General features: G+C 65.6%; 8 protein-coding genes across 8 annotated transcripts in view; 4 read left to right on the top strand and 4 right to left on the bottom strand.

Annotated features, from left to right (window-relative positions):
• Positions 1 to 390: 390 nt before the first annotated feature.
• On the bottom strand, positions 391 to 1,065 carry EMIHUDRAFT_469364 (hypothetical protein; the record flags this gene model as incomplete). Its single annotated transcript, XM_005776615.1, has 2 exons — positions 961 to 1,065; positions 391 to 936 (listed from the first exon to the last, which is right to left on the bottom strand). A coding segment is annotated over exon 2 (342 nt), but the record flags the coding sequence as incomplete, so codon positions are not given.
• Positions 1,066 to 4,666: 3,601 nt separating this feature from the next.
• Positions 4,667 to 5,199, bottom strand: EMIHUDRAFT_238785 (hypothetical protein; the record flags this gene model as incomplete). The annotated part of the gene is made up of 2 exons (XM_005776614.1): positions 4,667 to 4,789; positions 4,912 to 5,199. 2 exons carry the CDS (start codon positions 5,197 to 5,199, stop codon positions 4,667 to 4,669), a joined length of 411 nt encoding a protein of 136 aa, XP_005776671.1.
• Positions 5,200 to 7,421: 2,222 nt separating this feature from the next.
• On the bottom strand, positions 7,422 to 9,106 carry EMIHUDRAFT_457813 (putative metacaspase protein). The gene is made up of 6 exons (XM_005776613.1): positions 8,791 to 9,106; positions 8,613 to 8,672; positions 8,427 to 8,546; positions 8,105 to 8,356; positions 7,994 to 8,023; positions 7,422 to 7,919 (listed from the first exon to the last, which is right to left on the bottom strand). The coding sequence occupies exons 1-6, from the start codon at positions 9,082 to 9,084 to the stop codon at positions 7,524 to 7,526; spliced, it is 1,152 nt and encodes a 383-aa protein (XP_005776670.1). The 5' UTR covers positions 9,085 to 9,106; the 3' UTR covers positions 7,422 to 7,523.
• A 563-nt stretch (positions 9,107 to 9,669) lies between these two features.
• Positions 9,670 to 10,071, top strand: EMIHUDRAFT_47378 (hypothetical protein; the record flags this gene model as incomplete). The annotated part of the gene is made up of 1 exon (XM_005776612.1): positions 9,670 to 10,071. A coding segment is annotated over one exon (402 nt), but the record flags the coding sequence as incomplete, so codon positions are not given.
• A 3,723-nt stretch (positions 10,072 to 13,794) lies between these two features.
• On the top strand, positions 13,795 to 15,528 carry EMIHUDRAFT_457812 (hypothetical protein). The gene is made up of 3 exons (XM_005776611.1): positions 13,795 to 14,256; positions 14,329 to 14,525; positions 14,837 to 15,528. The coding sequence occupies exons 1-3, from the start codon at positions 14,130 to 14,132 to the stop codon at positions 15,434 to 15,436; spliced, it is 924 nt and encodes a 307-aa protein (XP_005776668.1). The 5' UTR covers positions 13,795 to 14,129; the 3' UTR covers positions 15,437 to 15,528.
• A 4,681-nt stretch (positions 15,529 to 20,209) lies between these two features.
• On the top strand, positions 20,210 to 21,904 carry EMIHUDRAFT_238777 (hypothetical protein; the record flags this gene model as incomplete). The annotated part of the gene is made up of 2 exons (XM_005776610.1): positions 20,210 to 21,115; positions 21,200 to 21,904. The coding sequence occupies 2 exons, from the start codon at positions 20,210 to 20,212 to the stop codon at positions 21,902 to 21,904; spliced, it is 1,611 nt and encodes a 536-aa protein (XP_005776667.1).
• Positions 21,905 to 24,527: 2,623 nt separating this feature from the next.
• Positions 24,528 to 26,049, top strand: EMIHUDRAFT_443910 (hypothetical protein). The gene is made up of 6 exons (XM_005776609.1): positions 24,528 to 24,558; positions 24,623 to 24,684; positions 24,759 to 24,805; positions 25,031 to 25,120; positions 25,344 to 25,382; positions 25,551 to 26,049. Exons 3-6 carry the CDS (start codon positions 24,776 to 24,778, stop codon positions 25,854 to 25,856), a joined length of 465 nt encoding a protein of 154 aa, XP_005776666.1. The 5' UTR covers positions 24,528 to 24,558; positions 24,623 to 24,684; positions 24,759 to 24,775; the 3' UTR covers positions 25,857 to 26,049.
• A 283-nt stretch (positions 26,050 to 26,332) lies between these two features.
• EMIHUDRAFT_457810 (hypothetical protein) overlaps positions 26,333 to 26,966 on the bottom strand; it is a gene marked incomplete at its 3' end in the record, with an annotated part of 973 nt that continues 339 nt past the window's right edge. Inside the window, exons 3-5 of the mRNA XM_005776608.1 lie at positions 26,835 to 26,866; positions 26,615 to 26,759; positions 26,333 to 26,543 (exon numbers count right to left, since the gene is read on the bottom strand). Of these exons, the coding sequence (XP_005776665.1) occupies positions 26,335 to 26,543; positions 26,615 to 26,723 (318 nt within the window). The remainder of the gene's footprint in view (positions 26,544 to 26,614; positions 26,760 to 26,834; positions 26,867 to 26,966) is intronic.

The raw sequence follows: 26,966 nt of genomic DNA, 5'->3' as shown, positions 1-26,966 counted from the left end.
CGTCGTCGTCGTCGCCGCCCTCGTCATCGTCGTCGTCATCGTCACCAGGAGGGAGCGCCCGCTTGGTGCTCTTCTTGGCGGTAGACGCCTTGCCCTCCTGCTTGCGGCGGCGCAGGTCGAGGAGGTCGGCGCGCAGCTTCTCCATCTTCCCCTTGTACTTGGCGAGCCACGTCTCGATCTTCTCCGTGTTGCAGCAGTTGAGCGGCGCCTTGTCCATCCCGCTGGCGCCGATCCCTGCGAGAAAGTTGGTCTTGTTCACCCCGCTCATCTCGTAAATCTCCACCTGCTGGATGTTGATCGAGTGGGCCTTTGCGTTGCTCTGTGGGCGGGGACACATGCAGTCTCATGCACGCAGTGTGTGAAGGGAAGCACTTGGGCAGGTGTCGTCACCTCGAAGCTCTCCTTGTCGGCTTTGACCTTGCCGACAAACGCGTCGCGGAAGATCTCGGCATCGAGGTAGACGATGAGGACGAGGTCAGTCGAGGGCGTCGAGGGTGGCGAGAAGACGACCGACGTGTCGAGCTTGACCGGCTCGTCGAGTGCGTCCTCGGCGTGGAGCACACCCTCCTGCCGCAACGCGACCTCGGCCGCGCGTGGGCCCAGAATCTTGAGAGCGCCCTGAGTCGCGAGCTCGCGCAGCGTGGTGGTCGTGCCGGCTGTGATGGTCAGCGCGATGGTGCGTGAGTAGGTCTTGACCTTCACGCCCCGCCTTCTGGAGAGGTCCGCGGTCATCGCCGGCTGCGCCTTGTCGCCCTTCAGCGTGACTGAGAGAGTCGTGCTGGGCAACTTGCGCACCTCGGGCGCCGTGCCTGCCGGCTGCCCCGCCGCCACCACCTCCTCGTCCGCCGCCTCCTCCTCGGCCGCCGGCTCGCCTGCCGGGAGCGCCACCGCAGCCGTTTCCTCCTCCGCCGGGCCCTCCGTCTCCGCCGCCGGCTCCTCGGCCGGCGGCGCCGCCGGCTCCTCGGCCGGCGGCGGCACCTCAGCCTCCGCCGCCGCCTCCGCCGCCGCCTCCGCCGCCGCCGCCTCAGCGGGCGTCGCAGTCGTCACCGCCAGCTCGTCTGACGCCGCTGACGGAGGCCCGCACAGCTCGTCGGCGCGAGGGGCAGTGTCCGTGTCAGGCGTGGCGGCAGTGCACATGGCAACGGGACGTACGGCACGTAGCTGTGAACTCGGAGCTCGGCCTGTGAACTCCGACTCTGTTCCGACCGTGATCCGACCTGATCCGACCGGTCGGAACAGGGGTCAGCGGCGGCGGGAGGGAGGGATTTTCCCGACCTTGTTCCGACTCTGATCCGACCCTGATCCGACCGTGTTCGAAGTGAACACGGTCGGATCAGGTCGGTGTTCGAGAGAGGTCGGATCAGGGTCGGAACAGGTCAGAGTGGAACCCTCTTCACTTTGTATTCGGCACACGCCTCCCTACCGGTATAAATACCGGGGGAGGAATTCCCCTATATGGCGCTGTGCACTGGTCTTTCACATCCCTATGTTGCCGATCTTCGCGCTTACCTCCGCCTTTGTCCTCAACGCAGCGCCACCGCTCCACTGCAGCGGCCGAGGCGCTGCGCCGACGCTTCGAGTAAAGGGCTACTTTGCCTCTCGCGACGTGCGACTGGTGTCGCGGAGGGCGGAGGACGTCGCCGCCTTCCAGGAGAGGGAGCGCATTCGCTGGGACGTCGTGTACGACGAGGACTACTATGCATTCCATCCGAAGGGGCTCAGCCTCGAGTTCTACCCGGGAGACCGGGTCGAGGTCGTGGGCGACGTCAAGGTCAAGGAGATTGAGAACGCGAGAGGGCGGACCGGCGTCGTGACGCACTACGAGTTCGACGACGAGTACGAGTCGTGCCAAACCTGCTCGACCGCATGCCCGGTAACGGTCGAGCTCGATGAGGCGTAGAGCCGCGCTGCGCCTCGCCACCCCCACACTGCGGTGGTCGTCTCATAAGTTGAGGAAATCGGAGGACGCCACAGACAATCCGCGCTCGCCGCTTGGACGGCGGCTTGGCCGCAGCTCGTGTGCGTGCCGCCGTCCTAGCGGCGGGTGAATCCGACCAGCCGCTCGTCGTCAGCAGTGTTCCCCGACCTCTGCGCCGCGCTCGGCGAACCTCGACAGCGCCTCGGGTGGCGCATGCATCTCTTTTGCGACTGAAGTCACTCTGGAGAGCAGGCAGCAGCTCCTCCCTGGCTAGTTCCATTTCACTGTGGCACAGCTCGCGTTACAAAACCTTGATTTGACCATTTGCGCGACAAAGGTACATCTGGGTGCCTTCCAGAGGCAGCTGCGACCCCGCCGAGTGGACGGTAACGCACAGCAGGTGGCGCGGTGCGTTACCGTCCACTCCGCTGGATCGCAGCTGCCTCTGCGCGTCCTGGGGATGTACCTTTGTCGCGCGCCGGAGACGACTCGACGCCGCTGAGATCGGAGATCAAGCTCTGACAGGTCGCACGTCGCTCCTTTGACGCCGACGTGACTCACCCGTGCAGATCACATCAGGACACGGTCTCGACGCGCTCGGTACGACGCCTGCGACCCGTCTCGGGTCAGGTGGCACGACGCTCATCGCGCCTACCAGCGCTGCCGTGCAGGTTGCCACGACGAGGTCGAGCACGCTTCTATACGCTCGCCGAGCCTTCCTTTCCATCCCATTTGGCAGCCTGGGAACGGTGGCGGTCAGAGGCAAAGCATACGAGGGGTGGTGGAACCACATGTCACGGCTACTGCCGGCTCGACCCCACGATAGCCTCCGGAGGCTGACTTTGAGGCACAATCATCGGACGACGTCGGCGAGTTGAGTCGCGCTCGCGGTAGCCAGATGACCTCTCATACTAGTATCATCGGCCATGGCCGCAGGAAGCGCGGGGGAGGGCGCTGGGAGCAACACGGAGCTCCGTTCGACGTTTTCAAGATTAGCGTGTCAGAGTGAAATGGAACTAGCCCCTGCTCCCTGGCTCTGCTGCTCGCAAGCTCTGCACAGATGGCGCAAGGACCAAGTGACGCCTGACGGTGGTTGTCAGCGAAGGAGCAGCGATTGTCCCGGTGCGAGGCCGCGTTTCTTTTGTGCGCGGCGCCTACATATAAAGCCGAAAGACCACGAGCCAGCCGCGCTCCATGGCCGGAGCCGGCCCGCCCGCCCACGCCCCACCGCCCACCCTCCTTCCAGCTTCCAAACCCCGCGGCCCCGCGGCCGCGCCGTGCCCTAAGTCGGCGCGGCACTCGTCGAGAGCTCCGAGGCGGCTCACTCGCTCTCGGCAGCGCCCACATGCACGTGAGCTATCTAGATAGTCACGCAGCTTCCACAGAGCACGTGTCGGCAGATCAGGAGTAACATGCGTTTTCGACGCAATCTCCCGCGTCACGCGCGCTCGTCCGCGTCGTCCGCCTCCCAGCGCGCCTACGGGGAGAGGGGTCCTCCGGGGTCCGATCTCGGAAGCAAGGTTGACAACTGCTCTCGTGCACTCGTGGTGTGGTCGAGATGTGCGACTGCCGAGCCGGCTGAGAGCCTTGTGAGCTTGTGAGTCTGTGTGTGTCGCTCCAGCGTGGCCGTCATCTCCTGTCTCGCGCCCACACCCATACCGCGCGCCGGTGTTCTGAGCCTGACTGCTCCTCGCCTCTGGTCTTACTGACCGGGCATCGCCACCGCGGCGAATCCCGACCCGGGACAATCTCGGGCGAATCTCGGGCGAATCTCGGCAAATCTCGGGAATCTCGCCTCGAGCTGCCGGCGCAGCGCCGCCAGCCGGCCCTCCTCGTCGCCCTGTCCGGCGGGCGCCTGCCCCCTCTCCGCGCGCCGTGGCGCAAGCCGCTCGGCGGCGCGCGGGAGATTGCGATCTCGCTGGCCCGCACTCGAGGATCGGCGGCGCTTCTTGGCGCGCTCCTGCACGGGGGGAGGAAGGCCGTGCTCGACACAAGAATGCCCGACACACGGGGCCGGGAGACAAAGTGCACAAGGAGACCTGGGGGGGGGCGAGCTCGGCGAATCTCGGCGAATCTCGGCCGAATCTCGGCTGCGGCCGTCGAGTCTCGGCCACTGTCGGCCAATCCCGCCGAATCTCGCCGAATCTCGCAAAATCTCGCCGAGTCTCGCCGAGTCTCGCCGAGCCTCGCCGAGTCTCGCAAATCTCGCAAAATCTCGCAAACTCTCGCAATCTCGCGCGCACCTCGGCGGAGAACGCGGCGCCGCGGGAAGGCTCTTCGCTCAGCGCCGCCCGCCCCGCCTGCTCGCGGCTGGGGCTAGGGTCAGGGCCAGGGTAGGGGGTGGGGTTATGGTTGGGGTTCGGTTAGGGTCAGGGCTGGGGGTGGGTGGGGTGGGGGGAAGTCTCGGCGGCATCTCGGCGGCATGTCTCGGCTGCATCTCGGCTGCATCTCGGGCTCCTGCTTGATGAGGACAGCCTCGTCGTACTCGTTCTCCGACGGCGGGTAGAGCATCCCGCCTTGAGGACAGGTGTCAGGGTCAGGCTTAGGGTTCGGGTTCGGGTTCGTGTTAGGGTTAGGGTTAGGGTTAGGGTCGGGGTCAGGGTTAGGATTGGGTACGGTACGGCCGGAAGAAAGAGGGTACAGTCCCCAACTGAACCCGACTCGGGGATGCCCAGGACACAGTCGGAAGGCGAGGGCCCGTCTTGAGCATCCACCTAGCCGTTGGTTCTCTCTCGACTCGAATCTCGGCTAAGTCGCGCCGGCAGGCAGGTGGGCGAGCTGGAAGCGAGCAGCATGGCAAAGCGTCTGCAGCTGGCTGGCGCTCCACTGCGCCGGAGCGGCGGCCGGCGAGGCGGCGTCGCGCGAGTCCGCCTCGTGGAACGGGGCGAAAGCGTCAGTTAGTGTCTCGGAAGTGTCTGCGACGTGTCTCGGAAGAGACGTGCCTCGAGCAGCGAGGCGAAAGTGTCTGCGTCGTCGCGGGCCGCAAAGCTCACCAGGTAGGTGCGGCGGCCGTGGCCGAGCGGCCGGCTCTGCATCGTATAGACGCCCTGAGCAGGAGCCGACAGTGAGGAATTGGGCAGCAGCGTCGGCCTCCCTCCGGCGGTGAGGAGAGTGGCGGTGACAGCGAGGAGTTGGGCAGTAGCGTGGGGCAGCGAGGAGAGGAGTTTAGAGCTCACCTCGTCGGGCTGGTCGGCGTTAAAGAGGAGAACCCACGCCGACGCCGCGCCGCCAAGCACCCGGCCGGGCGGCCCAAAAGCCATCTTGCTGCTTGCGGCGCTCATGCCGGCGCGCAGCGAGGGTTCGAGGCCGTCAGACAGCCCCATGGTCGGAGAGGCGGAGAGGCGGCCTGGCAGTATCGAGTGGGCCGAGGGCCGCGCCGCTAGGAAGGCCGAGCCGCTAGCGAGGAATAGGCTTGAGGCCAACATCTCCAACACTGGCTGGCGCTTCAACCTACTGGTCGTTCGGTGTACCTGCTGCCTTCGCGCCGCTCTGGCCCTGATGACTTGACCACGGGGGCGGGGGTCACTCTCTCTCGAGGTTCTCGAGGTTGATATCCTTTGGCCGCGTTGGGTAGCGAGGATTGGTGTGACGCGATCCACGACCCTCACATCTGATCTTGTTACAGGCATGAAGGGTTTCTATCTCGATCCAATCCCCAGAAAGAAAGAAAGAACTTTACAACAAAAAAGAAAGAAAGAAAGAAAGAAAACACACAAAACAAGGGAGGGATGGGAGGACGGCACGCCGCAACAATATCTATGTCGAATACCGGAGGGGACGGACGAAACATGTCCGCGTGACTTTTCCTGAAGTGCCTCGGCTTGACTCCCGGCACTTGACTCCCGGCACTCCTCCAGCCCGAGGCACTCCTCCATATGCACATGCCTCGCCGCCCCCTCCGGGCAGCGGCCGGGCCGCCTAGCGCGCCAGACAGCATCTGTGTCTTCGTTTCCACCGAGGCGGGTCGCGACGCCAACTACCTGCGGCTCGTCGCCGCAATGAGCACCTGGGGCAGCCGGCCGCTGCCGCCCGGCACGACCCTACGCTACGTCTTGTCGGCGCACGGCATTTCGCAGCTGTTCAACGCCACCCGGCTCAACGCCACCCTCCGGCAGCTGACGCAAGCCTCGACGTCCCTCCTCACGTCCCTTGGCGCCGCGAGTGCCACGGTGCCGAAACTGTGCTCGTCATTGCGCAATGACGACCTCGTGGTCCACGACGAGGCCGATCGTAGCACATTCCACCTCGGCCGCTGGAACATGTCGGCGCGGCAGGAGTGGATGGTGCGAACTGTGCACGAACGGTATGGTGGCCAGTGCGACTGGGTGCTGCTGACGGAAGATGACGCATATGTTGACCTCGAGGCGGTGTGTGGCGCCCCATTTGCGTGCTGACTCCAACGTGCCTGTCTGGAGAGGGGACGAGGTTCGGCCTGTCCACACATCTATAGGTGCGTGCGGTTGTCGACGCAAAGTACTCGAGGCCAGCCGGCGGTCGTGAGCCACTGCTCGTGTATGCGGGCGAGCCAATGGGGGGCGGGGCCGGGGGATGCATACATGGTGCGTTCACTCTCCTAAGCCGCGAGGCGCTGTCATTCGCCGCGGCATCCCTCGTCGGCTGCATGAGCAGGCTCAGCCGTCCGGGAGGGCTATGGCCGGGGAGGGAGTCCTACTACTGGGGCGATGGGTTCATGGGCGCCTGCATACGGCTCGCGGCGGGGTGGGCAAATTATCCTTTCGGCTCGAGAAACGACTCAGACTACTCCCGTGCGCCCGGGATGAGGCCGCAGCTCTTCCCGGCGCGGTTGATTGCAGACGTGAGAAATGGCTCGCTGCTGGTGGCGCTGTTTGCTGCGGCCAACCCGTGGGCGGATGTCGTGCGCGCCAAGCGGCCGCAGAAGGTCATGTCGCGACGAGGTAGGAACGAGCCAGAGGCGCGTCAGGTCATGCACTCTCTGGCGCGCTGCCGGCGCGGGGAAGGCTCCGGCTGCAAGCAAATCGCGCACGACCTGTGGAGCACCGTCTCGGTCCATAAGCTGGGGCCTGTGGAGATGGTGAGCATTCACGCGCTGCTCCACGAGGCGCCCCCAGCGCAGCGCACTGCGACGTTCGGGCGGGCGGGGTGTCTCACGCAGCAGCTCTCAATGACAATGTTCAGGTGTGGCGCGGCGGTGCCAGCGCCGCCGACGAGGAGGGCCAACGCGAGGGCGCTAGACAGCTGCGGGAACGAGGGCGTCCGAAACGCAAATCGAGGGCAACGCTCGAGTTGCATGTCGAGCCGCACACTGTACAGTCTCAAGGCGAGACACGCGCAGCTGCGAGCCAGCCGGCGGGGTCGAGTAGGCAGGTCTGCACTGGAGGTGGCGCCGGCTGCTGGGCGCGCCGGAGGTCAGATTGGAGTCGGTGCGCAGCGACTCCCCTGAATCGCGTTGAGAGTGACGCGTCACTCTGTACGCGATCGGTAGCGTATTGAACCGTGCGAGGACCGCGCTAAAGCAGAATCTCCATCTCCAGATGACGTATAGGACGAATAGAAGATCCCAGCACAATTTCGTGACACATTCACGTCTCACACGGCATGGGAGCACGGCGTGTTTTCTCTCGTCTCAACACACGACGCAGCACGACGACTGCGGCTGGGTGGCCGGCTTGGTGCCGGCCTTGCCCTTCCCGCCCGCCTTCTTCCCGCTCGTAGCCGGAGCCGTGGGCGGAGCCTGAGCCGGAGGGCGGTTCAGCTCCTCGCCCCCCTTGACCTTGGTGAGGTCGGGCTTGGAGGTCGCTGGGGCCGTGTAAACGTGCGAGGTGTGCGCCGCGGGGTTGTAGCCGGCGTGTCCCGGAGGCTCTGCCGCGGGCGAAGGCGCTGTCGCAGGCGCGGGTGCCGGGGGCGCGGACACCGGAGGAGCCGCCTCCTTGACCACATCCACGCCCTTCATAATCTGAAAGTCGCCAAACGTGAATTGCCGATTGGAGTGCATCGTGATGAGCTGGTCCATGTTCTGGTCCTAGGAGCCGAAATGCGCCGATATTTGCCGTGGGGGAGAGAGCGAGGGTGTGCGGGCGGAGGGACACGTCGCTCCTTGGCGTACTGCCGCATCTCCAGCAAGATCTGCGCGTGGGGGCAGGGCAGCCCGTCGGGCGGTAGGCGGGCTGTAGCTGTGTGGCGCCCTCGGGCTCGGGCGTGCGCCACCTCTGCAGGCAGCGCCCCCTTGCCCAGCTTCCTGACCGCCTCGATGAAGGCGCGCGTGCAGACGCCGCCGGCGGCCGTTTCGTACGCCACCTTGTCGTCCGCCGCAGCCGAAACGCCGAAGATGTCGCCGATCGACTTGTCCTCGACGTATTTGGGCCCGACCGGTTCTGTCTCGAGCGCATAGGGGATGTCGAGGATGGAGGCAGAGTGGCAGCAGTCCATGAAGATGATCATTGCGCAGCCGTTCTGGACCTGATCCGGGACATTGCTTTAGGATCGGAAGAAACGCCGTTGGCGCCGGCAGATTCGCTGCATCTCGCACCTTGTGGCTCTTGAGCATGGTCTGGTTCAGCTCGTTGTCAGTGAGCAAGCCGGCGGTCGGGTAGTCCGTCGGAACCATCGCCTCGTCTTTGCCATCTGGCTCCTCGCCCGCCACCGTCGCCTGCCAGGGGGAGGGTCCTCTCGAGACAAGCGAATCCCAGTCGAAACAAGCTGCTTCTAACTAAACGCGCGCCTTGGTCTGCGTGCCGTGGCCTGCATAGCTGATCCACCCCATTCGCCCCTTCTCCTGGAGACCGAGGGGGGAGAGTCCTAGTGGTGGAAGCAGGCTGCGGAATACCAGCATTGGCTATTCGAATGTGTGGATGCTCGCTCTTTGCACTTCTCAGCTTCCTCGTGACCCGCACCTCATTCAGCCAGTCGCAGAGGTTGGCAATCTCTTTGAGGATATTCGCCTTCGTAGGCACCGCGTGCTTATCATCCGCGTCGGAGAGGAAGGTCACCGAGTAACCGTTGTCCTCCAGGCCCTTCTTGAGTGCCTCTTGATCCTTGACGGTGCCGTGCAGCTCGTAGCTGGTTCCGGGGTAGGCGCAGGCGATGCAGAGGGCGCGGTGCTTGGTGCTCGTGCCCGAGGTGCTTTTTGGTAGCCACTCGTATCGCGTGAAGGCATGTGGCTGCAGGGACATCACCGCGGCCGACATGGTGGACGGCGCTCCTGACTAACGTGCGTCCTCGACGCCCGACGCGACGGTTCGTCATCGACGTCCATCCAAGAGAGAAAGAAAAGCGAGCTTCTGGCCTCTCCGCAGGCCCCCCCGACCGCGTCGAACTCATCGGCGCGGGCTCTCTCGGCTACGGGACCGGCCCCAGCTTCGGCTGAGGGCTAACAAGCTGCCGAGCCCAAATCACTGTGAGAGTCGTGATTTCTTGTTGGTTAATAAAAATCTCTCTCTCTCCATCCATGATTGAGTTTTTCTTCTTGACTATAGCTCTCGCAACTCCGCGACTCTCGAGGGATCTCGAGTTGCTTTGTAGCCTGGCGTTTGTGCCCCGTTTGTGCCGCGTCCCGTGCCCCCGAGTTCATTTTAACAAGTGCTCCAGCTCGACCTCTGTTCACAGCCTGCAAAGAACAAAATACTTCCCTCCACGGGTCTGTGAGAGGTTGCGGCAGTGACAGCACTCACCGCGGACGCTGTGCCGTCGCAAGCACAGCCTGTATCACAAGCACGGTCCGTGCCCTCATGGCGTTCCTGCTCGCTTTCGTGGCCCTCGCGTCCAACGAGTTTGGGGATGCTTTTTTGAAGGCGAACGCTGCGCAGCCGGGCGTGGTGACGACTGCGAGCGGCCTGCAGTATCGCGTGCTCCAGGTGGGCGATGGGAGGCAGCACCCGCTGCCAGGCACGAGCTGCTCGTGCCACTACGAGGGAAGGACAGCGCAGGAGCACTCCAAGTTGCCGCCCGGCAAGAAGTTTGACTCTTCCTTTGACCGAGGAGAGCCGGCCAGCTTTGCGCCGAACCAGGTGATTCGCGGGTGGACCGAGGCGCTGCAGCTCATGGTGGCGGGCGACAAGTGGGAGCTGTACATCCCGAGCCAGCTCGGCTACGGCGAGGGCGGCGCCGGCGACGACATCGGCGCAGGAGACGTGCTCGTGTTTACACTGCATTTGCTTGGCGTGAATGGGCCGGGAGTTCCCGCAAAGCAGCCCCGTCCCCGCCGGCACGGGGGCCGCGGGGGCGGCAAGCGGTTCGGTCGCAACGAGCTGTGAAGCCGCGTGGAACGCGCTTGTATCAACAGCGTGGGTGCTGTGCGGGTGTCTGCGGAACTCAGAGCCCCAATGTGGCCCTGCGCGCTGCGGCCCCGGCCGCACGGAGAAAGGGTCGCCCTTTATGTGCGTGTGTCGTTTGTGTCTATTTTCCTCAGATTTTCCTATATGGGCCCGTTGTAACCTTCTTTTACATTCTCGCCGAAGCGACAAAACACTCTCTCCGAAGCGACACATGAGACATGACACATGTGCGCGCGCGGAATGGGAGAGAGAGAGATGTTGAGTTGTCGGAACCATGGCCGATTGAACGCGGGGGGACCCGTTTTTATAGAGTTCGAGGGGATGGCCATGGCGCATGGGGGGGACGCGCGACCGCGACGACCTTCGCGGCGGAGCTTTTTCTTTTTTCACGAGGGAGCCACGATGAGCATCCTGGCGAGTAGAGGCCCCGCCCACCCAGGGTACCCTCTCCGAGGACCCTTTGGGCTCTTTCGAGGACTCGCCGGGGCTCTGCTCCAAGATGACAGAGCTCGCGCGCGGCTTCGCGTCCTCGGCGTGCGCATCCGCGCGCCTCGCCGAGCAGCAGCGCTTTGCGGCGCAGTGGCTCGCCATCGTGCCCGCGTTCAATCAATCTGCTGCAGCCGACTTTGGCGGCGGCGACTGGACTGAGCGAGCCCGTCGCTGGCAGGACGGCGACAGCGCGGATGCCCGAGTGCGCCCGTTCGGCAGAGAAGGCCGCCTCGCGCGCCCCACCGCCGCCTCTGACGGCCGCCAACCCTTCGACAGGCGCACGCCGCCTTCAACATGGCCTTCGTCTCGCACCGCCTTCGAGTCGTCTATGTGGCGAATCAAAAGGCGGCCGCGAGAACCATCCTCAACCTCCTCTCGTCCTTTGGCGAGGTGGAGCCGGTCCGACTCCCATTTCTGACGACGAGTCCGCAGCAGAGTGCGCAAAGAGTGGAGGAACGGTCGCCGCGCCGGTTCACCGTCACCTTTCGGAAGCACGGCACCCTCGGCTTGCGCTTTTGGAAGGGCAGCGAGAAGCTGAGGGTGGAGTGGCTGACAGACGACGGCCTCGCGTCGAGCGAGCCGGCGATCCGGCCCGGGTGTGTGGTGGTGGCAGTGCAGGGAACGTCGCTCCAGGGTATTGGCTACCAGGACGCGCTGGCACGGGTGAAGGACGCCAGCCGGCCGCTGCAGCTCACCTTTGAGGAGCCACCCGCTGCCATGGAGACGTCCGATGCCATGCCAGAGGCGAGGCACTTGCCGCCGTACCTCATCTTCACCTTTGTGCGCGACCCGCTCCTCGCCTTCCTCTCGGGCGCGGCGGAGGCGGTCCACCGCCATCGCCACGGGTTCCGGACTGGATGCCCGCGGCCCAAGGCGGCGTGCTTGTCCGTCCCTTGCCGCGGCGACGTGCTGACGCCGCTCGTCGAGGACGTGCGCGCAAGGCGGTGCATCGGCACGCAGGCGTTCCACGTGTGGCCGCAGGTGCTCAAGCTCGCCGTGCGGCTGCCGCGGCCGTTTGGCTTTGTCGGCCGCGTGGAGTGGCTGGCGCGGGAGCCCTAGACGCGCTGAACAGACGGACTTGGGTGTACTCCAGCCAGCGCTCGAGGGGAAGGGAGCTCAGCTGTATTCGGCTGTGACCAGCCAAGATGCATAGCGTCCGCATCGGATGTCTTTCATCCGGGTACTTTTCACACCGGCAGGAGCGAGACATGGCCGCGCTGCTCCGCCTCTGCAACGTGTCGCACGGCACCAACGTGTCGCGGCTGCTCAGGCGCTCAACCGAGGTTGCCAAGCATCGGGACGGGTGTGGGAACGAGCTTCGAGTCGAGCTCACCGCGCCGGCGCGCGCTGCCCTCTGCGACTTGCTACGAAGCGACTACGCATGCGGCTTCGCGGCGCCGGGTGAGCGGTGTGCCGGGTGAGCGGTGAGCTGCCTTGGTGAGGACACGTATCGACGAGAGAGCAGCGCGCAGCGCAAGCGTAGCCGTAGGGATTTTGGAGCACTTTTGGCGGGTGGTACCGCGTAAAATTCTTTATTTCTGTGTTGTCTTCCTTTCGGCACTTGGAGTGCAGTTGGGCTGCAGCATATTGTTTTTCTACAAGAGAGCCCCTCCGACATAACCTACATAAAAAAATCTGAAGAAGAAGAAGAATTTTACAAAAAAAGAATTTAAGCCGGAGCGAGAAACTTTGCGCCCCCTCCTTGTTTGAAGCTCCTCACCGGCCGAGCTCGCCGATGTCGCCGTCGCCGTCGCCGTCGCCGTCGCCTCCTCGGACACCTCGCACCAAGGCCTGGGAGGATTCGTGGCTCGCCGCCACCCGTGCGTGTCTCCCACAGCGGCAGTGGTACAGCCCGCCGCAAAAGACGGAGCAGAAGGTGGATGCTCTGCCAGAGAGCGCAAAACTCTTGAGCCGCAGCGGCACGCCTCCGATGAGCACGCCGATCGCAGGGCGGGCGCGCTCTCCTCTGGCGCCGCTCGGGAGCAACGCCCTCGCGGCACGGCCGGCGGCGGCGAAGAAGCCAGCGGCCTTGGCACCCGTGGCGCTGCCCTCGGAGCAGGTGGCGGTGCTGGGAGTGGAGCGGGGAGAGGCGGCCGCGCTGGCGTCGGCGTCGGCCCGGGTCGGTCGGGTCCGCCAGCTCGCCTGCTTCCGCCATCGCGAGTGCGTCGTCCTCCACGAGCCACGCAGCGACGCCTTCTTTGTCTGGCTCCCCTCCCTCACGCTGCCGTCGGCAGACACCGGCGAGGTGGCTGACGTCTTCTTCTCGCTCACCCGCGGCGGCCTCTCCCAGCACGTCGTCACCGCGTCGCAAGAGGTCTTCTCCGCGTCGCTGGCCGTGCTGCCCCCCCCACTCCTCCTCTCCCTCTTCCCTGACGCGCCGCCGCTGCCGACCGGGGCGTCGCTGACCGGGGCGTCGCCTCCGCCCGCGCCGTCGCCGCCGTCCGCGCCGTCGCCGTCGACTCCCAGGCTGCTCGAGCTCTCACCGGGGTCGGTGGAGCAGCAGCGGCTGGGGCGCGGCGGCGAGGAGGCGGAGGCGGAGGCGGAGGCGGAGGCGGAGGCGGAGGCGGAGGCGGAGCGCGCGGAAAAGGAGCGCCGCTATGCTGGGCGGTTGGCCCGAGCCCGCAGCGCAAACTTGCGAGCGATCGGCCTCGCTTCGCCGGCAGGGGCGGCGCAGGTGCACCCGGCCGCAGGCGCGCTCGCGGCATCGGAGGGGAAGGAGGAGGAGGCGGAGGCGGAGGAGCGGCGTCAGGTCTGGCATCTCCCCGCATCTCCCATATCTCCCCATATCTCCCCACATCTACCCACATCTACCCACACCTCCCCACACCTATCCATATCTCCCCGCATCTCCCCATATCTCCCCATATCTCCCCACATCTCCCCGCATCTCCCCATATCTCCCCATATCTCCTCACATCTCCCCACACCTCCCCATATCTCCCGGCGCGGCATGAGGTGTGACGCCAGCCGAACTCATTAGCCATCATCCATAGGAGGTGTCGCCCGGTCCGTGCCTTCCGCGCCGCCTCCGCGGCCTCGTTCCTCGAGCGTCGGGGAAGCTGGTCGGTGTTGGCCGCTTCGACTGGCGCGTGCCCGCCAAGGAGGAGGAGGGGGAGGAGACAGAGGAGGAGGAGACAGAGGAGGAGGCGGAGGTGGCGGTGGCGGAGGAGGAGGAGGAGGCGAAGGCGAAGGCGAAGGCGAAGGCGGCGACGGAGGGCGAGGAGGAGGAGGGACTCGTCTTTTCTCCGCCTCGCGCCTGGCGGGTGGACTCGCCGTCTTCCGAGGCCGCCTCGCCGTGGCACCCGGGCTCCCCCTTCTCGGCCGCCGCCTCGCCGCCCGCGCCGGTTGCCGCCTCGCCCGAGGTCCGCCCGACGACCCGCACGCTGCTCGCCCAGCTCGGGCACGAGGCGCTGGTGCAGCTCTCGTGTGAGCCTGTCTCGCCAAGCGGCGCCGCGCAGGCCCGCGCCGCCATGCTCGACACCGGCGCCTTGCCCACCGAGCCGCCGCCGCCGCCGCCGCCGCTAGACGTCGCCGCGGCAGAGGCGGCTTGGGCTGCGGGCGCCTTGCCGGCCGAGCCGCCGCCGCCTCCCTCGTTTGGCACGCCCGGACAAAGCCGCAGCCGCGCCGAGCACCGCCGAAGTGGGGGTGATCCCCGCGCGGTATCTCTAGGCACGCCGGACAAGCCGCAGCCGCCGCTTGTGGCCGCGCCCAACTCGCGCCTCGACGACGAGCTCGCGCCCTCGCCCGCCTCGCCGCTGCCGCCCTCGCCCGCCTCGCCGCTGACGCCGTCTCCCGACACGGGGGCGGTGATGAAGGCGGTCGCGAGGGTGCGCTCTGCCACAGAGTCGGCGATGACGGCGCGGGAGGTGCGAGATTCTCCGAGAGTCCCCGAGAGTTCCCCGAGATTCTACATGACGGCGCGGGAGAGCGCACGAGATATGGGGAGATATGGGGAGATATGGGAGATGGTGAGATGGGCGGGAGGTGCACGAGGGCCATCGCGGCCGGCGGCGGATCGAGAATATGCCTGCACATGTACATGTCATGTGCATGTCATGTGCATGTTGTTGTCCCCACAACATGCACATGCACATGCACATGCACATGTCATGCACATGCACAACAACATGTACATGTGCATGCGCATGTGCACATGTCGAGGGCATGTCTGTATTAGGTGCACGAGGCCATCGCGGCCGGCGGCGGGTCCACCGCCGCCGCCGGGCTCGCAAAGGTGCGAAAGGCGTCCTCCAAGCTCGCGCGGCTGCGCCGCCGCGGCGGCGACGTCTCGCCAGACCCGCCTGCCCGTCTGCGCGCGCCGCCCGCCGTGCCCGCCGTGCCTGCCGCGTCGGGGCCGCCGCGCGGCGCAGGCGCCGTCGCCGTCCTCTTCGTCGTCCTCGCCCTCATCCTCAGCGGGGGCCTCGCCCCGCCGCCGCCGCGCTGCTTCTCGCGCCGCTGCTTCAACAACTCCGCTGCCCGGCCCTCCGCCGCGTCCGCCGCCGCGTCTGCCGCCGCCGCGTCCGCCGCCGCCGCCGAGGTCGTCGGCGCCGCGGCGCACGACGCGCGCCACGCACGCGCCGCGCTGCTCGCCGCGACGGCGTGGTCGGCGCCGGCAACGAGGATGGCGGAGGCGTTGCGCGGCGGCGCGGCGGCGTCGGCTCGTGGCTTCGTGGCTGGTGGCTTCGCGGAGTCGGAGACGACGGCTGGCGGGGCGGGGCGGGGCGGGGCGGGGTGGTGGGGCAACGTGCCGGCGCTCGCGTTCCTGCTGCTAACGTGAGCGGGAGGGCGACGAGGGGAGGGGCTTGGGGGGGTCTTCGGAGAGGCAAACCGCCGATGCCGTCTGCAGGGCAAGGGGGGGGGGGGGGGGGGAGGCCCCCCGGTACCTTCCAATAGTTGGCCCGCAGCTTCTGGCCGCGCGATGGACCCTTTGCGGTAACGAGGGAGGGTGAGGGTGAGCCAGCGGTGCGGCGCGAGCGCGACAGGCGTGTGGTCGTCGAGTACGGGGCCTGTTGTCGCGAGAGAGATTGCTCGAGCGGCGTGAACCACCTTATCACGATGTGTGGAGCTGCGTACGTACATTCTACATACTTTATGTCGCTCGTGTCGGGAACAACGAAAGTGAGCAAGTCAAGTGGCCGAACAAAGTAGCCAGTACGCAGTAGCGAGTAGGAGTACACACGTAGGCACAGCAGTTAAACACGCACACACGCGGCAGCCGCAGTGCGCAGAGCGCAGTAGCCAGTACTTGTGCTCCGCGGAAGACCAAACAAGCACAGAGGTGGGGCGAGTGAACTGGGAGAATTGACAACTCTGAGAGCACAAATCTAGGCGAGGGCGCGGACACATCGGGCTGGCACACACAACGCACCTGACGATAGCATGAACTAGGCGGTGGTGCCGCAGGCCGTCGGAGCCGGCGAGCGGGGCGTTTTGGGATGCGAGAGAGCGAACTCGTACCCGCACCACCCTTGGCGGCGACAGCAGCACCGTGCGACACGGTGCTTCTGCCTTGCAGCTAGCACCGCACACGTGGGGCGACAGGACCGCTGCCAAGCCCAAGGCAGCTTACTGGACAGATCAGCAGACGCTTTGCGACCGGCGGCAGTAGAGGTGCACTCGACGGCGCGCCGGTAGCTGGGCCCAAGGCCGTCGCGAGGTCGGACGTCAGCGCCCGTTTCACCTCGGCGGCAGCGAGCCGCTTCAACTTCAAGTCGTAAACGGCTCTGTGAAAACTGCTTGCTGATGGCGTCGGGAGCAGGAAAGCTCGCTTCTGCACAGGGAGAGGGAGTGACGTTGGACTTCCCCCAGCAGCGCTCGGTGGCTGAGTGACGGTACGCACCATTGCGTCCTCTCTGGCGAGGGTTGCGGCGAGGTGAGCGTCTCGACCTGCGTGGACGGGCTGGAGCAATCGACGAAGTCAAGTTCCGGACGCGCCGCGTTTCGTTCCACGCTTCAGGACCCCTGACTTTGCGCTGTGTTTTCGGGCCCAGTTGTGCGAGATTTTTGTGCTTGCAGCGCCAATTCTTTCTTGTCGGCAAATCCGGCCAAGGTGCGGGGGGCCGCCGCCGAGTCTAATCTAATAACCTTGGCCGGGTTTGACACCAGACTGGACCGACGCGACACCAGAATCGTTCCACCCCTGACCCCTACCTTCACAAAGGTCCCCGCCCGCACAAGTGGCTTGGCCGCCTTCGGGTTGCGCGTCTCAAAGGCATGTTCCCGCAGGCGCTCGAGTGCGTCTGTCATAGACTGGTTGCACATTGGTTTAGCCCTCCGGCCACGTCATGGGGCCATTCGAAGTGCCGCGGCCGGCTAGCTCGTGACGGCCCGAGTCCGAGGATTGCAGCCGTGAGGCTCGGGCCCTGGGTGCAGTCTGAGGCCCCACGCCTGTCGCTCGGGCGCGGAGGCGAGCCACGAGCGCATTCGGTACCCAGGTCACGCATCTTTCCACGCCCTCATTCGAGCGACAATCGCGGACACAACACTGCCTCACGCCCTTACTCTATTGCGGCTAGGCTACTCAAGCGAGACCTGGTGGCAATCCCGTCTGGCCAGCTCAACACGCCGCTTCGCGCAGGTATCGCGCCAGGCCCTGCCACCGCTCGCCGCCTCGCCGGCACGCTCGCGCTCCGCTCTCCGGAGAGACACACAGCCGCGCGAACTCACGCACGCAGACCAACGCCCGCGCCCGCCGCTCACGCGACCGCAACGCCGCGCCGCGACGTGCGCACCGCACGCAGCGCCGCTTACCCGTCGGCCGTCTCGCTGGCTCACGCATTGGCCATTGTGCCGCAGGCGTTTGGCGTTCCTGGTTAGGCTCTCCTATTTCGAGGGCGGTGCCGATCGGTGTACGCGGCAGTGCCGTTGCAGGCTCGATGTGTCCAGCATTCAGCGTGCCACGTTGGCACGCTGGGAGAGTATCGCTTCCTCGCAGAGAGGTGTCAGCACCCGCGGGACACAACGTCAGTGTGCTGGCACGGCCACGGGGGCTACGGTGACGACATATAATTTGGAGAAGGTACTTGTACTTAAGTACGAACGGACAAAGAGCCGAGACTCGACTCCGCACGGCGTGCCTCTGCGTGTCTGCGTGCGTGTTTCACCCTGCGTGTATTAGTAAAAATATTCTGCGTGATTCTGGCGGGGCTAGCTGTCGGATAGAATCCGAGGTTTTGAGGCGACGCACAGCGTGTGTCTTGCGGCGTGGCACGCCATGGTCGACGCCGACACCACGCCGTATTCCATGCAGCTCGCCGCCTGCTCGCCGCCGAGCATGTGCCCGTCGCCGAGCGCCATGGCGCATGGGAGAGCCAAACGCCTGCGGCACAATATGACCAATGTGATATGCGTGAGCCGGCGTGCCACGGCCGACGGGTAAGCGTCGCTGCGTGCGGTTGCGTGCGGTGCGCACGTCGCGGCGCGGCGTTGCGGTCGCATGAGCGGCGGCGGCGGAGTGGGTGTGCGCGCCGGTCGGAGTATTTGCGCGCATTGGATCTGTGGAGAGCGCGAGCGTGCCGGCGAGGCGGCGAGCGGTGGCAGGGCCTGGCGCGATACCTGCGCGAAGCGGCGTGTTTAGCTGGCCAGACGGGATTGCCACCAGGTCTCGCTTGAGTAGCCTAGCCGCAATAGAGTAAGGGCGTGAGGCAGTGTTGTGTCCGCGATTGTCGCTCGAATGAGGGCGTGGAAAGATGCGTGACCTGGGTACCGAATGCGCTCGTGGCTCGCCTCCGCGCCCGAGCGACAGGCGTGGGGCCTCAGACTGCACCCAGGGCCCGAGCCTCACGGCTGCAATCCTCGGACTCGGGCCGTCACGAGCTAGCCGGCCGCGGCACTTCGAATGGCCCCATGACGTGGCCGGAGGGCTAAATCTATTGTGGAACCAGTCTATGGTCCTCTCTTGCACTCACCGCTGATTGAATATCACGGTGCATCTGTCGAAGACGAGGCCCCGCTGCTGCGAAAGAATTGATTCATTGAAGAATTTTTTCGTTGACAATCATGGCCAAAAGCCCCAAACTCTCCTTAAAATCCCTCTGTGGTGGCGGCCCTTTCTCCCGGGGAAGATAGAAAGAAAGTGTGTGTATCGCGCGCCTTGCGGGGGGGGCGCGGAAAAGAGGAACCTCTTAGCGCCATCGCCACGGTGCTGCATGCAGCGCCGGGCGACGACGGCTTACCGCCTCCCGGTCCCCCTCGGCACACCTCCGCTGCTCAATGTTTGACGGCTCGAACCCGTGAAGCTTCCCCGTGCGCGGGTTACCCCGCACACGGGTCAGCCTGCCAGCCACGTATCCACGCAAGCGTGGTCCGCGTGCATGGCATACAGGCGTCCGCCAGACAGCGCAGAGGCTAGGCGACCGGGGAAGGACTAGCTCAAGGGCAACACAGCGTCACCAGCCGTTGGCGCGCAGAACGAGTCTGCGGCCCCCGGTTCACGCCGCCCAGTAGGCCGCACAGGTCGCACAGCCCCCGTCGACGTGGCTTCTTACATCGTCGCGGTCCAACCGGTAGCGCATCAGTCAACACTGAGTACGCCGTGTCTGACGTCGGCCGTGATAGGGACCTGTCGTGGATAGAGCGGAAGATAGACCGCGCTATCTTTCGTTCATCAGAGGCTGTGCTCTCGCCATTCCCCTCTCCCCCCCCGTCGCCGTCGCCATCGTCACTGTCGCCCTCGCCGTCACTTGGCTCATCTCTGCCTCCGTCCCCACCTACGTCGCTGCCGTCGGAGGGGCCCAATGCGGCGGTAAAGGCGTCTAGGAGTGGGCCAGCGACTGCCTCCTGCGCTAGCCACTCATCCTCCTCCTCGGATGCGTCCCGCCATCGCACCTTGTACTCCGGCTCCCCTCGCTCGATGTTTGTGCGCTGCGCCAAGATGTACTCGATTTCCCACTCTCGGTTCGTGTCGTCTTGGATCGCGCGCCCTTCTCGTTCGGTATGAGCCAATAGATCATAGAAGCGCGTCGTGGCCGTTGCATCGTCCGGCGGGCGGGATGGGTCAAGGGTACGCATCGGTCGGTAGACCCGTGAGAGGTGTAGCGATGCGAGGTGCTTGACGGCCAGTTTCACCAGCGGCACCGCGGCGCGCACTCGCGTGGTAGGCGCGTACTGCACTGCCCACCTGGATGGGCTAGCCGCAATCTCCCATCCTTCGCTGGTCGTGGCGGCCCGCTGCATGAGGGCCGCCCTTATTACCGGTCCGCCGCACACCAACCTCTTGAGTTTCCGTGGCGCCCCCTTTTCTGCCCGGGCTCGGCGCGACTCCGGCCCCCACTCCTCGCGTGTGACGCTCGCAGAGGATTGTCCACCGTCCTCCCATACCTCCACTTCGCACCATCCGCCCGCGCCTCTTTCCCTCACCGTTGCGAGGCTCGGCGCTCCGGTCTCATCTTGCGTTGTTGCCCTGAGCTCTCCGGTTTCCATCCATTCGAAGACCGGTGCCTCACCTTGTGAAAGAAAGAAAGAAAGAAAACAGCGCGGAGCCGATGGTCGGTGGTCGGTGGTCGATGGTCGTCCTCCGGCTTCTCCTTGATCCCGCCAAAAGTGGCGAGCCATGAGCAAAGGGGATAGCAGCACCCCCACGCCGCTGCACGGCGATGGCACAGCAACGTCTACGCCCCCGCTCGACGCTCCACTGCGTGCATCGGCCCGCTGGAGGCAGCTGCGGTACGCCCGGCGGATCCGCAGCACCCGGCGCGGCGGCGATCAGCGCGTCATCACCGAGGACGGCCGCTACCGTTCGACTGCCGTGAGGCTGCGTCGGATCCACGCGCTCAAGACAGCGTTCGCCGTCCTCATCGGCGCCGCGCTGACGCTGATCAACCCGGTCGAGGAGATCACCAAGGGCACCGGCGTTTGGGCAGTGATCACCACAATCGTCGTCATGCAGACGCAGACCCTCGGCTCCACCACGCACAAGACGCTCAACCGAGTCGTCGGGACCACCTTTGCTGCCGGAGCAGCGCTCGTGTGCGGACTTCTCGTAAACATGCTGCCCTCCGTTTGTTTTAACCGCGACCCCTCGCCCCTCGCCTCGGTCTTTGTCGGCGCCTCCATCTTCGCCTACACTGGCGCAGCAACCTTTCTGGCCTCCAGCAAGGCGTGGGCGAGTTGGAGCTACGCGCTCTTCCTCTCCGCGCTCACCTTTGACTTTCTACTCATCCTCGAGTACCGAGACGACTTCCAGTCTGGCGTCTACCGCGTTGTCATGATCCTCGTCGGCGCGCTCATCGCGATGGTCGTCACGGCACTTCCTCCTCGGATCCTGGCGTCGAGAGAACTACGAGGCATCCTTGCTGACAATCTGCTCGACGCGGCTCAGGCGATGAGCAGCGTGGTTGGCGCCTTCTGCTCCGGATCGAGATTGGCTCGCATCTCCCAGATCTGTGACGACCCGGAGATTGAGTGCGACATCCACGCCACGTACCAGCAGATCATCAGCTCGCGGCCCGCGTACGAGGTCAGCCGAGATAATCCAGCCTTCAGCCGAGACGTAGCCAATGACCCCCTCTCACCCCCCGTAGCCAATGCCCCCCCCCCCCAGGCGGCGGTGTCGGCGGCGGAGTGGGAGGAGTGGGAGCTCGGCGGCGGCGGGGACTGGGCGACCTTTCGCGACGTTGGAACCCATATGCGGCGCTTCATCTACTCCGTCGTGACGCTCGACGAGTACACCCGTCATCCCGTCAATGGCTCCGCCGGGGCCTCGCGCACCCACTTCTCTGAGCTGCTCGCCGGCCCGCTGACCGATCTCACCGCCGCCGTCGCGAAGCTGCTGCGCGCCATTGCCGCGACTGTGGAGCACGGCCAGGGGTCGGGGCGGGAGGCCACGTCCCGTTTGAACTGCGGGTGGCCTGTCTTCCGAGAGGCGCCGCCGGGACGGCCGTCGCGGCGAGGCAACACGGAGGAGGCGCCGACGCGGGACGAGGAGCAGGCGAGCGCTGCGGCCGGGGTCGAGCGCGCCTCGGCGGCGCTCGCGCAACAGCTGGCGCAGTTTTGCCGCGCCGCGATGGCGGGTCTGCCCACCGAGGAGACTCTGTGGCTGGCGACCTACATCGCCTTTGTTCGCCAGGCCACGGATGCGGCGGGCCGGCTCCTCCAGCTCCACCGCAGCACCGAGAGAGCGGTGCGCAGGATTGGAGGCGGCAGTGCAGCGCAAGGGGTGGAGAGCGTGCACGGGGGAGACGTGTGCGTGGTGCAAGTACGGTCAGACGACGACGACGGCTACAACGAGGCGGCGGCGGTGCGATGACGCTCTCGCGGCATACACAGTACACACATGCGACGGTGTCTCATTCACCTGAGGGGCTCTCGACCGCCTTGTGCACCGTTGGGTTACTCTCTGGTTACTGAGAGCGGTGGACGTCCTCGACGGTGCGCCGGAGCCAGCCGTCCCACGCGAGGCGGAGCTGCTGGAGTGGCGGGCGGCGGCGGCGTCGAGCGGGGTGATCTGGGCAGCGTCGAGGCGGCGGAGGGCGGCCGGCAATCGCGGAGCCGGGGAGTAGCCGCTCGGAGAGAAGATCGAGGAGAGTAGATCAGCCATGTGCAGCGCGGCGAGAGCCGAGACGACCGCCTGGAAGGCTGGAAACGAACGAGGAGCAGGTGCGCTACAGGGGCGTGGCGCGAAACTGCAATTCGCGCGTAACCCCCTAAACCACCTCACCACCACCACCACCACCACCACCACCACCACCACCACCACCACCACCACCACCACCACCACCACCACCACGCCACCAGGCCACCACGCACCACGCACCCCCGCGAGCACTCCACCACGCCACCACACGCACGCCCACCGCGACCACCACCACCAGTGCACCAGACCACTTTGAATGCCGTGGGGCTCACCTGCCCGTGTCCGGGTGTGGAGATGCGAGGGTTGCCCCCCCCTTGTCCCATCGCTTTGTGTGTGTGGGGAAATGTAAACTCTTACTAGACCGCGCAGTCCAGACGTCCAGACCACCACGTCACCCACACCACCACCACACCTGCACAGTCATGGCCAAAAGCCCCCTCCGGCACGAGAGCGACTACTCGCCGCCTGGGTCGCCTCGCTTGGGGCGCGCGGCTCCGTCGAGGACCGGGCGCGCCCCCCACCCGGCGCGGCGTAGGTAGGTCCCACTCTGACGCATAGAGGGGAGGCACGGACGACAGCTCCCATCTTCTGGGGCTTAGCCCCGTGCAGCGGCGGTCCGGCAGGCTGCCCCCAAGGCCCCCCGGGCCGCTGCGGGTTTGGGAGTTATGCTTAGGCACAGCTTCGGCGATGGCAGGAGAACCGTCAGAGGTGCTCACCCAGGTTTCGGAAGTCCGACTTGATGCGGTCAGTTCCCCCCAGGTTTGACCGCGCAGCTCGCAAGACTCGTCGAGCACTCGCAGCCTCTCTGCGCCTCTCATGCCGCTGCCGCGGCGCCTGCGGAAAGTTCAGTCTTTCCGGAAGATATCGTCGAGTTTTGAAAGCTGCGCGGTCAAACCTGGGGGGAAATAAAAGCGTCACGACGGACTTCAGGTTACCCCTCAAGCTCTTCTGACGCTTCTCACTCCCCATCGAGCTCTTCTTGCAGCGCGGCTCTTCCTGTGTGCTGGCACAGAGCTCCGTGCAAGCCGTCCAACGTGATAGGAACGAGTGTATCGCTTCGACGGATCGACCGTGCTTATTATCAAGACCGATATGACGTACACAGTGACACAACAGACGACACATATTCTCCCACCCGCCGGGCCGCCAAAACGCTCTCGACGAGAGCCACAAGAAGCCGTCCGCACAGCAAGCCGGTGGAGGCCGAGCGCGCGGAGTCACGATGGCGTGCCGGCCGTGGGCCCGGACGAAGGTTCTGGCTCGAAAACGCGAGCAGAGGCCGCCGTGTGGGGCCACGGCGAGCCTCGGCGAGAAAGGTCAGCACCCTATCTCACGCGGTCGGTTGGGCGGACAACCCAACTCACTCGGTGTCGAACCACCAGCCCGACGCTCACTACAAGTGACCGACCCAACCCGTGCCGACAACCCAACCCAACCCAAAAAACACGATTCTCCTGTTGGGCCCTCAGCCGGTGTGTGTGCCAGTCCGCGCCAGTCTGCGCCCTTGTCGTGCCAGTGTTCTGTGAGAGAGGGTCTTGTATTTTTTGCTAAGATTCTTTTCGAGTTGTAAAATTCTTTTCCGCTGCCGCGACTCCTATTCGCCGGTGCCGCGCGCCTGGGACCTGGACAAGACGCTCTCACCCACACAACTGCCGCAAAGTGCCCTCCATGGAGGCGCTGTGGAACGAGATCGACCTCGTGCAGTGCATCACGCTCACCTCGCGTCCCGAACGACGCCGCGCCGCCGAGGCCCAGTTCGCAGCCGTCGGCCTCGCCGATCGCGTCCAGTGGCTCGAACAGGCAAAGGACACCCAGTCACGACTTGCACACGGCCCGCCGCCGACATCGCTTGTACGCCTGCCCCGTCCGCGCTCGTTCGCAGGAGCCCGACCTCGTGGACGGCAAGCGCGGCTGCTTCCTTGCCCACCAGAAGGCCGCTTCCGAGACGCGCTTCCGAGACGCACTCACCGCTGCTGCTCACAGCCGACCTGCCGGCAGGCCGCGCGCTTGGCGCTCGCTGCAGGCGCTCGGCGCGCCCTGACCTTTGAGGCGCGCAGTATCTCCTCTCTGGCCTCTCAAGTCTCTTCTCTGCTGGCCTCCGGCTCTGTCTCTCCCACGCCGCTCTTCCCTCCCCGCCCCCCCGCAGGATGACGTCGAGTTCCTGTCTAGCCGCCTCACGCCGCACGCCGCCGCCGCCGCCGCCGCGTTTCTGCTCGGAGGCGGCAGCGGCGGCAGCGGCGGCAGCGGCGGCAGCGGCGGCAGCGGCGGCAGCGGCGGAAGCGGCGGCAGCGGAGGCAGCGGAGGCAGTGGAGGCAGTGGCGGGAGTGGCGGGAGTGGCAGAAGCGGCGTCGGCGGCGTCAATCATGGCGGCGGCGGCGGCGGCGGCGAGTGCGCGGGCGAGGGCGGCGAGGTCGAGGGCGGCGGGGGCAGCGGCTGGAGGATCTTCTTTCTGGGCGAGCGCAGCCTCGGCAAGAGGGCTCTAGGCCGCCCGCAATCTGCTTGCATCCCGCCCGTCTTTCATTTGAAGGCCACTTCCCGCGCAAGATGGACTTGCTGGCCGGCAGCGGCGCCGTGGTGCGCGTGCGCCCGAGGGGGGGCGTCCGGTGTGAGCAGCGCGCACCCCAGCTCGGTGCGATGGAAAGGTGCGCGTGCGCTCCCGTCTCCCCAGTCCCCGCGTGTGGTGCAAGTGTGGTGCAAGCGTGGTGCAAGTGTGGTGCAAGGCCATGTCTCCTGCTCCTGGTCGCTTGGGGCGTGGCGCGGGGCTCAGATCTCGGACTTAAGGCTGCCCGCTACTACCAGGTGCGCGTGCGGTCGATGGACGCGCATGCGTACGTCCTCTCGCCCGCGGGCATGAAGGAGCTGTGTGCGCTTCGCTACGCCGGCGACCAGGTCGACACTCACACGCACACACACACACACGCACACACACACACACACACACACACACACACACACACACACACACACACACACACACACACACACACACCGGGGCTGGCACCTTTATTCCGTTGGCTGCAGTCTTTTTAGACGTGGAGTCGCGAGGGTCGCCCCCCCCCCCCCCACCCCACCCCACCCCTTCCCTGAAGTTTACCGGACCGGACCGGACCAGGTCGACGTGCAGTTCCACTACCGCTGCGAGCACGCGTATGTACGCCGCCCTAGAAGCGGAACATCTCCCCATATCTCTCCATATCTCGTGCCTAGAAGCGGAATCCGTGAGAGGTTGGCGCATTCACACTGTGGCGTTCACACAAAAACACAGCGCCGTGACGTATTCACACTGCGGCGTATTCACACTGCGGCGTATTCACACTAGGCGCTCCACCCGATGGTTGCCGTGCAGACGCCGGGGCACTCGGCGACCGAAGGGGTCGAGAGGGCCGCGGACTGGAACGACCACAAGCCTAGAAACAGAAAGCACTTCCGCCGAAGCGGAACACGTACTCTTGTGCCCCAGCCGGCGCTCGAGAGGAGACGCGGACTCCGCTGCGCTCGGCCGTATTCCGCGGTATTCGCTGTCTTTCTGTCGCTCGTAACCACGCGGGGCTCTGACGCCTCTGCACGGCACCCTCTTCACGCAGAGCACAACCGCGGGCCCAAGACGCACACACACAGGCAGTAAAAGGAGAAGCAGCGACGGCCGCCAGAAGGCAGTCTATTCCCGCCCCGAGGGCGGCGTATTCACCCGCGTAGGACGACAAGCTCAGAAGCGCCAGACCCCTACCCCACGGTACCCGAACCCATCCTCCCCTACCCCACGTTACCCGAACCCATCCTCCCGTAGGACGACAAGCTCGAGCGTGAGCGGAGCCTCTACGAGGGGTGCGTGCGGCGGAGGGCTCTCGCCCTCGCCATGCAGCACACGGCGGGTCTACTCTAGGTAACAAGGCACGGTAAGTAAGGTAAGGTCATTTCTCCCCACACTTCAACTGCTGTTTTTAACCACTGTTCAACAGTCACGACACACGAGTGTCGAGTCACAGACTCGGACTGACGACTGTCCGTGTCTCGGACTGGCGACTAGTGCGACTCGTGGACACGCGAGTCGCGACACGGCGCGTGAGGCGTTTGATTACGAGGCCTGTTTTTGGCTTTTTATCATTATCGGAGGAGAGCATCCGCACCGGGAATGTGCGTACGCGGCGCGCGGCCTCCGTGCGCCTGACGTGCGCTCTGGAGATGGGCGCGCAATCAGTCCTCCTCGTACCACGCGCGCTGCCCCTGCTGGCGGCGCATCCTCTCGGCGCGCTTGCGCTTGTGGACGAACGGGTCGCCGAATGGCCAGAACTCGTATCGCTCGGGGTAATACCTAGTCGAAAGAGGTCCCACCATAAAAAGAGGCACCCGCGGGCGGAGCTGCCGTACCGCTCTCGCGGCACCTGCGCTCGATCTCCTCGCGCAGCGACTGGCGGTGCTCCTCCTCGTCGTCCTCCGAGCCCGACTCTCCCCCGCCGCGCCTCGACTTGACGTCAACACCCTGGTCGTACATGCTGCGCTTGTCCGCGTCCGAGAGGGTCTGGAAGGCCTGCGCGCGAGATTGGCCGAGATTGGCCGAGATGAGCAGAGATGAGCAGAGATTGGCCGAGACGGTCTGGAAGGCCTGCGCGATGCGCTGGAAGGCCGAGGTCGAGCCTAAGAAAAAGAAAGAGAGCGCCGGGGAGATGTGGGGAGATATGGGGAGATGTGGGGAGAGATGGGGAGAGGTGGGGAGAGAGGGGGGGAGGTGGGGAGA

The sequence above is a fragment of the Emiliania huxleyi genome, assembly GCF_000372725.1.
Source record: "Emiliania huxleyi CCMP1516 unplaced genomic scaffold EMIHUscaffold_276, whole genome shotgun sequence".
In the NCBI taxonomy this organism is placed as follows: Eukaryota; Haptophyta; order Isochrysidales; family Noelaerhabdaceae; genus Emiliania; species Emiliania huxleyi.
Note: the sequence above shows the minus strand (reverse complement) of the source record. Positions and strands in the feature narration are given on the sequence as shown.